This window comes from Vespa velutina, chromosome 4 (genome assembly GCF_912470025.1).
Source record: "Vespa velutina chromosome 4, iVesVel2.1, whole genome shotgun sequence".
NCBI classification, from domain to species: domain Eukaryota; kingdom Metazoa; phylum Arthropoda; class Insecta; order Hymenoptera; family Vespidae; genus Vespa; species Vespa velutina.
Window position 1 is genome coordinate 3423674 of NC_062191.1, and position 12500 is coordinate 3436173.

At 31.6% G+C, this 12500-nt stretch overlaps 1 protein-coding gene across 1 annotated transcript in view; it reads left to right on the top strand.

Annotated features, from left to right (window-relative positions):
- LOC124948817 (division abnormally delayed protein) overlaps positions 1–12500 on the top strand; it is a 121691-nt gene that overhangs the window by 44599 nt on the left and 64592 nt on the right. The window contains exons 3-4 of the mRNA XM_047493025.1: positions 5292–5856; positions 11308–11509. Of these exons, the coding sequence (XP_047348981.1) occupies positions 5292–5856; positions 11308–11509 (767 nt within the window). The remainder of the gene's footprint in view (positions 1–5291; positions 5857–11307; positions 11510–12500) is intronic.

Below are 12500 nucleotides of genomic sequence, written 5' to 3' on the forward strand. Positions count from 1 at the left end.
ATACACACACAGAGATCAATTTAAAAAGTCTCGAAAAAGAGTAATCGAATTATTATATATATAAAAAAAAAAAAAAAAAAAAAATGAGAAAAAAGGAAGAAAAAGGAATCTAGGGACTTTCGACGAGGGGGGTCATTCCAATTGGGAATTTTCAACTTGACGACTTATAAAAAGAAAAAAAGAAAAAAGAAAGAAGAAAATTCCGATCATCATCGTTTATTGACCAACCCGTATAAATAATTGAACGATTCTATCCAAGGCAATGACGTCGTTATGGAAAGTGTAAGGTTAAAAAGGTGATCCGTACTTCTCGACGACGTTCTTACCGATTTAAAATTTAAAGTAGAACCTTCTTACGTTTTTCTACCGTAATTATTCTCTATCTTATCGAAGAAAGTGCACGCGTTCGATGCACTTTGGAAACACTTGAAACGAATCGGAGGACCTTGTTGTGTTGAAAACTCTCTTCAAGTGTTTCTCTCTTTTTCTCTCTCTTTCACACACACACACACACACACACACACACACACACACACACACACACACACACACACACACACACACACACATACACGTACACAAACTTACACCCGCTCTCTCTCTCTCTCTTTCTCTTTCTTTTTTACTTTTTGAACGTATCTATAATTAAGTACGAGCAAGAGTTCCTCAAGAGGCAGTAGAACGTCCTCGACATATAGAGATAGAGATAAAGATAAAGATAAAGATATAGATAAAGATATATATACTGAAATACAAGAGATTCGTTCAGTGGTACCTGCTTTTATCTATCCGTTGCACCTGCCCTACCTTTAGGTTTTTCACACCTTCACCTAATATTTTTTGGTCCCTTTTGGATTTTTCTAAGAATACCAGGGAACGTAAATTTTGAGATAAGCTGACTATCAAAGCTGACAATCGAGATAAGCTGGGGTCGTACAACGAACAAACCGCAATTTACTTTCAACATTATTTTATTATTTATTATTTATATATGTACGTACATACATACATACATACATATATACGTACATAAATATATACATACATACACACATATTTATATACATGCATATAAATAAAATTATTAGTCTCGAGCACACAGGAAGATACGGTATGATATTCGTTCGGTCTCGTTCTTTCACGATGATCAAATATTTTTTTCATTTTTACTTTGTCCGCTTTTTCTTTTCTTTTTTCCTCTCTTTTTTTTTTCTTTCTTTTTTTTCTTTCTTTTTCTTCTTTTTTGTTTTTTTTTGACTTCTGTGATGGTTCTCTCTAATATATGTTGCATAAAAAAAAGAAAGAAAAAGGGGAAAAAAAAGAAAAAAAAAAGAAAAGAAAAGTTATACTGCACGATGTTACAGTCCATTTCAGGTATTCCAAAATTGTATGGTCCATTTCTTTTCTCCCGTATTTTTCTTTCTCTCTCTCTCTCTCTCCCCGTCCATCCTTCTTTCTTTCTTTTTGAAAAATAAATTACACCTATACTTGCATGCAGTCCGAATAATTGGTATATCAAAATTGGTATGGCCCATTTCTTTTTTCTTTTCCGTTCTTTTTTTTTTTTTTTTTTTTTTCTTTTGAACTCTCTCGAATACATAATACCTTTGACTGGAGATTCGCCATGATCGGTACGATCGGCATTTTCCATTCGTCTTCTTTCCCTCGTGGCCACCTTCGATGTCCTTTTCTCGTAGGTATAACTACTCTGCGTGTGCTCCTGCACGGAGAATGAGAGAGACAGAGAAAGAATATATATATATATATATATATATATATACATAGAGAGAGAGAAAGAGAGAGAGATAGTGAATGTCGGCAAGTTGCCATGTATGGTGGAAAGTGGTCGGTGTTGTAGTTTTGAATTCGTCCGAGATTCGTTTGGTTCGTATCAAGGTCTTGGACCGGCTTCGCCACTGGCATCGACGATGTTACATGGGAGAGTTCCCACGTGCCTTTTGCACAACCTCTCCTCCTCTTTCTTCTCCTTCTCCTTCTCCTCCAATTTCTCCTTCTCCTTCTCAATCACCTCTTCAACCTCCTCCTTCTTCTTCTTCTCCTTCAATTCCTTCTTCTTCTTCTTCTTCTTCTTCTTCTTCTTCTTCTTCTTCTTCTTCTTCTTCGTCGCCATACTTCCTAAAGGGTACGAAGGGTGCAACTTTTTTTGTTTATTTTTATTTTCATCTCTCTTTCTTCATTTCTTTTTTCTCTTTCTTTCCTTTCTTTCCTTTCTTCTCTACCCTTTTTTTGACCACCATCGATGTTTAACACCGTTCGAACTTACTCTTGCGTGTCTCAAATTTGACGAAGAATTTGAAAATGAAAATTTAAAGAGAATCGACGAGAGAAAGAAAAAGAGAGTACGTTTGTCTGTATATATGAGAGTGAGAGAGATAGATAGAGAGAAAGAGAGAGAGAGAGAGAGAAAATATTGTCCAAAAATTTATCCAAAAACATATATGTATATATATATATTTTTTTTCTACTCTATATTTCATATATATATATACATATATATATATATATATTTGTACAATACTATAATATATTATATATACAATAGCATTGTATTTGGAATATTGTAATTGTTTTGATTAATATTAATAATTAAAATATTTACTTAAATATTTCGAATAAAAATAATACTGATTTCACGATCGTTTTATTTACATATCAAAATTAAAAAAATCGTAATATTATTACGATATAAATATTTATTTGGTAAACTTAAAATATTTCATGCATGTATTGTATATATATATATATATAAATTGAAGTGAATTGTGAAATAGGTATTGTAAAGTTGCATAACGATCAGATAATCTTAAAGAAAAGATAATAAGACATAAAGATAGAATGTAATTCGGTAGCAAAGATAATAACCAGGCTACGACTAAAGTTTTAAATCGATGTTATTCAGGAGGAACAAGTATAGAGTTGGAAGGGGGTGTGGCAGAGAGAGAGAGAGAGAGAGAGAGAGAGAGAGAGAGAGAGAGAAGGGAGGAATGGAATCTATTACATGGTTTCTCTCTCTCTCTCTCTCTCTCTCTCTCTCTCTCTCTCTCTTTCTCTGTATCTTTCCAGAGGAATTAAGAAACTAGATCGAGAATGTGGATATAAATAATCGAGCTAATGCGGAAGTTCTATTTTTACGCTCTTTCTGGAACTGTTTCTTTCTTTATTCTTTTACCTTTTCTTCTTCATTTCTTTCCTTTTCTTTTCTTTTCTTCGTTGTTGTTCTTTTTTCTTCTTCTTTTTTTTTTCTTTTTTTGTTTCTTTTTTTCCTTCTCTCTCGATTCCCTCGTCAATCGAAAAGTCGCGATAACTTTTCTGCTTTTCTTTCGTTCTTCCGGAAACGATGTGAAATATTTTAATCTTAAAAATTTTTCCGAACAAAATTTTCTCTTCTTCTTCTTCTTCTTTCTTTCTTTCTTTTTTTCTTTCTTTCTTTCCCACCCCACGCCCCTCCTCCTCCTCCTCCTCCTTTTCTTTTACTTCTTTCATTCCTCCTTCTTTCACTTTCTAATATTTTCGTTCATCGAAGCGTTCGAGAAATTACGGACACAGGGTATGTTTGTATTTACGTATGCATGTGTGTATGTATGTATGTATGTATGTATGTATGTATGTATATCGAAGTGGAATATAAAAGTACTTGCTACTTTTGATGAGACTCGTTAAACGAAACGACTTTATTCGCGGAATTTAAGAGAAGGGACCGAGGTAAGCGCTGGCTGGTAGAGGGATCGGTGAATCGAGATGAGGGTGTAGGATGGGTTGGGAGGGGAAGTGGGAGGGATGATGATGTGGATGTGGGTGGATGATGGCGAAAGAATGGAAAGAAATCAGCTCGCAAGATGACTCGGGAAATTTGACTGGTAGTAGAAATCGGCAAGGAAGAAAGAAACGAGAGAGAGAGAGAGAGAGAGAGAGAAAGAGAAAGAAAGATGATTGTTACTTACTCTCTTCTCCCTTTTCTCTCTTTCTACACGGTGGCGTTAAAATAAAATGACCGACGACGGAAGGAATGCAGAGGCTGCGTATCGCGGAATGGACCGAACATAAGTTATATATACATACATATATGTACATATATATATATATATATGTACATACACGTTATATATATATATATGTATGTATGTATGCATGTATATATGTATATGTATATGTATATGTCAGGAGCAGACAGAGTTTAGAGAAGGATAGAATTTTGAAGTATTGAAATGGAGAAAGATGGCGAATACAACCTTCATGTTATCTCACTCTCACTCTCTCTCTCTCTCTCTCTCTCTCTCTCTCTCTCTCTCTCTCTCTCTCTCTCTCTTCGTCTACCCTTTTAACATTCCCTTTATATACATTCACACACACATATATATATATATATATATATCTTTCTCTTTCTCTCTTATTTCGTGCCTGTAGAATCGATCGGGAGAGTGAGAGAAAGAAGAAGAGGGTAACGCCACTCAGTCTCCTCCTTACTCCGGCAATTTGTTCTTAGTCATCGTCCAAGAAGGTTATGGGTACCGGTCTCCTCCCTAGTTTACACAGAAACTATCGTTAGAGTACATCGTTTCTCCTCTTACCTCTTTCCTTCCTTCCTTCCTCTCTCTCTCTCTCTCTCTCTCTCTCTCTCTCACTCTTTCCCTTCTTTGCTTCCTTCTCTTCTTTCTTTTTTTTTCTTTCCTTTACGAGTTAATATTTGCCTTTCTTTTTCGTTATAATGCTTCGATAAGTGCATTGACCGTGTCGTCGTCCGGTCTATCATCGGGTACATATCGACTTTTCATATCGACGTTCTTTGATTTTCAAACACACACACACACACACACACACACACACACACACACACACAAGTATGTATATATGTTGTATTTACTTACATTACATTAAATGTATATTTATCATATAATTAAATAGAATTATATAGAATATAATTAAATAGAATATAATTAAATAAAATTAAAATTAATAAAATGATATTATTGTATTAAAAGTATATATATATGTGTGTGTGTGTATGTGTGTGTATATATATATATATATATAAAGATTGACAAAAATCTTTGATTAGGTAATACGAAGTTATTTTTCTCCCTTATATGTATATATATATATATATATATATAAAAGAGAGGAAAAAAGAAAAATAATATTAAAAATAAATCATCGATATCTCTTTTCAAGAGCCTTTTACTTTTGTGAGAAAGAATGAAAGAAAACAGAAGAGAAAGAAACAAAAAGTATTTCCTTGGGAGAAACGTGACGTTCTACTTTTTTGTTTACAGAAACCGTAACGACATTGGCGAAGCAATCGGAGAACAAGACCCTGACCCTCTTCGATCAAGTATACCGATCTATGGCAGCTCAGAGTAAACCATCGATCAGAGCACTGTACCAAGCTATGATTGACTATGTGTCACCTAGTAATACGCCAGACAGTTTGCAACAGCCATTGACGCGTGAACTTCTTCAGGAACGATTTCTCGAATTTTTCTCACGATTATTCCCTGTAGCTTATCATCATGCCGTTAATCCAGGAAAGGACGATTTCACGGATAAATTTAAATCTTGCCTTTATGAGACAATCGACGAGGTACAACCGTTCGGTGATGTACCAAAACAAATTTCAAAGGTCGTCGGGAAAAGTCTCGAGGCAACCAGAGTTCTTATCCAGGCATTAACACTCGGCAAGACAGTCTTGGATAGAACCGACAGCGCATTATTTTCTGGCACCAGTCCACAACAAGAATCATGCTACAACGCCCTACTTAGGATGACCTATTGTCCACGTTGCAACGGAATCGGTGCTACTATAAGACCTTGCAGCGGATTTTGCACGAACGTTATGAGGTAAATTAATGAACATTAGTGTTATAATAATTCTAATAATAATAATTTTATATATATATATATATATATATATATATATATATATATATATATATAAAAAGGAATGGGAGCCACGTAAAAGTTTTTAGATACGTCAAATATTTCCAAATGATTTTAAAAATCAACAGATCGCAATTTTCTACATTAGATTCGATATTATTCTCGAATATTTTACGATCGTATTATCGATCGATCGAAATAATTATTTATTATCATAGTATATTGAACGTTAACGTTATTGAATGAAGATAGATTTAAAAACAAAAACAAAAAAAAAATAATAACAATAATAAAAAAGAAAAATCACTTTTTACGAATATTTCGTATTTTTTATACGTAACGCGACGTTATATATTCATATTATCAAGGATTTCAAATCACTTATCATTAAGTTAATTTCACATTAGATAAACGCAATCACACCGTAAATGATTTTTAATCGCTATTATTATTCGATAATTATTATACGATAATCGAGATAGTAAAACCTAACCCCATTTGAAAACTAATGTCTAAACTATTTTCGTATTTAATCGTAATCGTCGTAATTATCGTTAACGTTTAAATATTAAATATACGTACGTACATACATATACATACATATACATAGATATTATCTCACACACATATATATATATATATATTTACCCTAATAAATTTTGGATAAATAAAGTTTTCTCTTTCGTATCGACAACACGAATTGGAAATGTTCGACCATTTCGAATATGATAAATCTTCGAAATGTTAAACCAATTTCATTTGTTTCACCTAATCACGACTAAAACAGTACAGGAAGGAGGGATGCATAACCCCCTTTAACTCTTTCCTCCCCTCTCCCTTTATCCCATTATTGTCGTCGTCCACCTCCCCCCCCCCCGCCCCTCCACTCCTCCCCATCCTCTCATGCCCCCCTTTCGCCCTTCCTCCCTTTTGCCGGCCATATTGATTTTGACCGTGCGTTATAACTCGCCGTATGTGGTTTGTACGAGCGAGTTACGTTCGTCACTCTGTTTTACCACGGATTAGATTTCTGAATTGATTTATTGGAATACCCAAAAGGGATTTGCATTCTGTTTATCGGTTCATCTCTCGTTCGATAAGAGAAGTATTCGATGGTATAGGTACACGATAACTAAGGGGAAGATATTCGAACGTCGAATAAATATATATATATATATATATATATATATATATATATATATATATATATAATAGGGGTGACCCCAAAAGGTTCCCAAGTGGATGAAAAAAAATTTTTTATCGCAAACGACTTTAAAAAAAAAAAAAAAAAAAACGATCAGATGCCCTTTCTCCAAACTTTTATTAGGCTAATTTGTGTTGTGTGTGTTCTTGGTTTTTTCTTTTTTTCTCTTTATTTTTATTTTTTATTATTATTTTTTGTTTCATATTGTAAAAATGCAATCTGTAAAATCTTGCGTTGATCTTTAAAATCGTCGAGAAATTTTTAACGATTTTAAAAAACACTTTTTACGGACCCTTTATTTCAATATATATATGTATATTATATGATAATAGAAAAAAAAAAATATATATATATATATAAAATTGTATGATATAAATGTTAAATGATAAAATTATTCATACAGGGATTTCTTTCGAGAAGAAATTTTTATAATCTTTTAATTTTTTTTTTTTTTTTTTGCTAAATCACATTTCTATTGATATTATTTACATTTATATTATTTCATTCGATCTTTTATCAATATATCAATATTAAATTTTCTTAAAGATTATCTCAAATACATGTATGTGTGAGTATATATATATATATATATATATAATATAACAAAAAAAAAGAAAGAAAAAAACAGAGACATAAAAAAATATTCATATCTTGCCTGACGCGATACAAATTGCTCTTGTTATGATGTGTCATCGAAAAAAAATATATATATGTATGTATGTATGTATGTACATATTTATTTAATCGAGATAGATACATGACGATTGATCGTATATACATTACGTGCGTTGTTCGAATATTTTCATGAATTATTATACGTATTTACTTAGATTGAAACACGCGCATACACATACGCATACGTATGCACATGCACATGCACATGCACATGCACATGCATATGCACATACACATGTATATAGATTTTATTGAGTAAGGTTAAGATAAAGATGAATAATTTTGGCGAGGTTATAGATTGAATGTTAAAAATCGTATGGTTATATATCCTCGATAATTTTTGACAGATTTATTTGTTAGTAGTAATGGGTATTTATGGTATTATAAGACAGCCTCTTTAAAATACATACGTATATATATATATATATATATATATACCGATCAAAGATTCATTATCCAATCGGTATTATATATACATAGAAGACTAAGATCTACCGGCTTTAAAGGTTTATAACGATGAATACGATTCATAAACATTTATAGCACTGTGACCCACTTTACAAATGTTACGTACATCGTCAAGTAGTGTTAACCATTATCTCGTGCTCCCTCATATAATCGTTTATACGTATGTATATATATATATATATATATATTTATAATATGTGTGTGTGTGTATGTGTGTGTGTGTGTAATGTGAGAAAGAGATAAAGAAAAAGAAAAAAAAAAAAGTAAAATCTTATAACTTAATTATTATTTTCTTTTTTTTTTTTTTACTTCTCTTTCTTCGTTATTATATCTTATTTGAATTAATATATAATATTATTTTTGAAATTTATTTATTTACTTTTTTTCCTTTTTCCTTTTTTCTTTTTCTTTTTCTATTTTCTTCTCTTTTTTTTTTTTTTTTTTTTTTTTTTTTTTTAATACACAAATAATCCATATTTTCTTCGTGATATAATGTGTCGATACGTAGAACGTTATTGGAATCTTTTATATGGTATATTTATATTTGTGTGTATATGATAGTATAACAACGAACGAGTACAATGACAAAAAATAGAAAGAAAGAAAGAAAGAAAGAAATCAAAAAATGAACGCGTGCAGTCCGATGAAACAAAAATAGGTTGTTTCATTGGTGTCGTTCGAATGGCATATATCGTGAAAAAAGTATTAGATAGATACATATGTGTATATGTACACACACATACACACACACATATATATATATATATATATATAGATACTTCGCGCTATGAAAAAGAATATACAATTTGATAGGAAATATTTGCTTTACGAAAAAAGTGCGATCGGTGGTTTCGATGGCATATTATGTATTTTTATTTTCTTTCTTTTTCTTTTTCTTTCTTTTTTTTTTTCTTTTCTTTTCCTTTTTCCTCCCTTCTTCCCCTTTCTTTCTTCGTACCGTTCGTATTATTTTTATTCTCTCCGTGTATCCTTGTGTGTTCCTTGCCAAAAAAAAAAAAAAAAAGAAAAAAAGAAAAAGAAAAGAAGAAAAGAAAAAAGAAAGAAAAAAAAAATAAATGAAAGAAACGAAAAATCGAAAAAGAAAAAAAAAGTAAAAAAAAAGAAAAACTATCGAAAGTCCTGAATTCAAAAGTCAAACGCGACACGTTGCTTATCGGGATATTGAAAAATAAATTGGATACTCATGCGATATCGTCGTTGATATACTTATTCGTCTGTGTGTGTGTATATATTTATATATATATATATGTATACATGTATATATACACGTATTTTTATATTCATACATATTTATACTTATTTGTACGTATTTTATCCGAATAGATAGAGAAACGAATTATGTATTCCGTGATTTTCGATGAAACGGAATAGATTTTGGCCAACTCGCATAAAACGTTTTGTGCCAGTTTTGTGTCTGTTACCGTTTTGTGTTCATTCGTTCGTGCTTTCACGTTCGTTCGAGGGAAAACGTTGCTCATAGGAACGATAAATATATCCATCTAGTTCGCGCACGTGCCTGAGTGGGTGGGTGGTGATGGTAGTGGTAGTGGTGGTGGTTTAGTGGTGATAGTGTTAGTAGTAGTGATAGTAGTGACGATGCTAGTTGTAGTGATGGTTGTTGATAATAGTGGTGATGGTAGTGGTGGTGGTGGTGGTGGTGATGGTGGTGGTGGTAATAGTGGGATATTGTCAGTAGTGGTGGTTGAGCAAGCTGGAAAACATCTTGACTTTTCGTCTTTCGTGGGCGAATTTCATTCTAATGCGTTCAATCTCTCTTTCCCTCTCTCTCTCTCTCTCTCTTTCTCTCTCTCTCTCTCTCTCTCTCTCTCTCTCTCTCTTTCACTCTTCGTAGAAATCACTTTAATCTGATTACGTTAGCGTGTATTCTCTCCTTCTCTCCTCTCCCAAACTCTCCATCCACCTACTCACCCCCTTCATCCACCCGCCTATCTTTTCTTAATCTTAACACATGCATCCGTTTATATAGTTAGTACACGTTATCGTTCATTTCGTATTACACGATCTTGATTCGTTACGTATGTATGCATGATATATATATATATATATATATATATATATATATATATATATATATAAACGTTTTCTTTTTCTTTTTTTTTTTTTTTTTTTTTTTTAAATTATAAAATGATGCATGGAAGTTTCTAAGGGATATTTTTTCTTCTTCAGATGCATACGTTTATAGTACTTGTTTATTTATCGTTCGTTCACGTATTATATGTTTGTATTTTAATTTCTTTAAACATTGATTACATAATTTTTTTTTTCTCTTTTTTTTCTCTTTTTTCTTTTTTTTTTTTGGATTATATTACAAGATAGATATTAAAAATTTGAATGTGTATGTGTGTGCGTGCGTGTGTATATTTGTTCGTAGTTTATCTTAACGTTTGCATTTGCCAAACTTTTTTTTTTTTTCTTTTTTTTTCAACAGGTATCATTAATTTATAATACCCACGTACAAATCTTTATAAATATAATATTATTTATTTTTAAGTTTACATAATATCTTCCTTTGTTCTTCTCTTTCTTCTTCTTTATTATTATTATTATTATTGTTATTATTATTATTATTATTATTATTATTATTATTATTATTATTATTATTTACAATGATAAAAAATACGTTGAAATGATTGTATGAATCGTCGTATAATTATTTATTGTATTACTCGTCAGACATTTTATTGTACGTGTATACATTTAATATTAATAATAATTTTATACAATATAAAATATACACAGATAAATGATTTTATATTAATTTTATACAATACTTTTTTTTCTTCTTTTTCTATTTTTAAGAGACCATAACAAATATTAATTAGAGCGGTGGGGAAAGAAATTTGAGAGGTTTCGAAACGAAACAGAAAAAAAGAAAGAAAGAAAGAAAGAAAAGAAATTAAAAAAAAAATGTAGAAAAAAGAAAAAAATACGTCATACAGAGAGAGAGAGAGAGAGAAAGGGGGGGGGGGAGAAAGAGAAAGAGAGGGGGGAGAAAATAAGACGAAATTATTTGAATTTTGCAGAGGATGCCTGACGGAGTCGGCGTCGGAGTTGGATCTCGCGTGGTCTGGTTACGTGGAAACGGTCGAGAGGCTCGTCGTAGCGGTCGACGGTCGTAACGATCCTTTGGGTCTGAATGCCGAGAGGGCCGTCAGACAATTGGACACCCGCATTTCGGACGCCATTATGCACGCGATGGGGAACAGCCGGGCTCTCGAGGAGAAGGTGAGTCTTTTGCCGAAAGCATTCCGATATACATACGTATCGCAACAGAGAGAAAGAGAGAAAGAGAAAGAGATAGTCATTCTATCTCCGTCGAGATAGAAGAGAGAGAGAGAGAAAAAGAGAGAGAGAGAGAGAGACGGAGATAGAATGACTATCTCTCTCTCTTTCTCTTTCTCTCTCTCTCTCTCTCTCTCTCTCTCTCTCTCTCTCTCTCTCTTTCGTAGCGCATACATTATTTATATCTATTTTATGCGTTCGCATAATGCATCGGACAAACGCTTTTCTCTCTCGATTCAAATATTTAGTTATACTTAATCACATATATATATATATAATTAATTCATTGCATGAATAAGAAAAAGAAAAATTTAAAAAAAGAAAAAAAAAGAAAAGAAGAAAATAAAAAATAAAGGGAAAAGAAAAATATCGTCCTGAGAATAATTTTGAATGATTCTCTTGAATTGTGATCGAGCAACTTTTACGGGCAATTATTTTTTTCTTCCTTTTCTTTCGAAGGTACAAGGATCGAAAAAGAAGATAACATTGCAATTTCGTTCCATAACGTCCTATCAGTATTTAGTATATAATATATACGATAGTATGTGTATATATATATATATATATATATGTATATGTATATAAACGAACGTTTCTTCTCTTTTTAAAATGATGATTAGATACACGATACTTGATATTATATATATATATATATATATATATGTATGTATGTATGTATGTATGTATGTATGTCGTTTAGTTTATCGTTAATTAATTGCTAATTTCAATCGATTAAGAAAAGGAATAAAATGAAATGGAAAGAGAGAATGAAGAAAAAAAGAAATAAACAAAAAAAAAAAATATAGTAGAAACATATCGTCGATATGAGAATATTTTTTATTCCATGAGTTTATCGTGCACAAGTTTTTTTTTGACTTTTCTTTTTCTTTTTTTTTTCTTTTTCCTTTTTTTTTCTTTTTCCTTTTTTTTATTT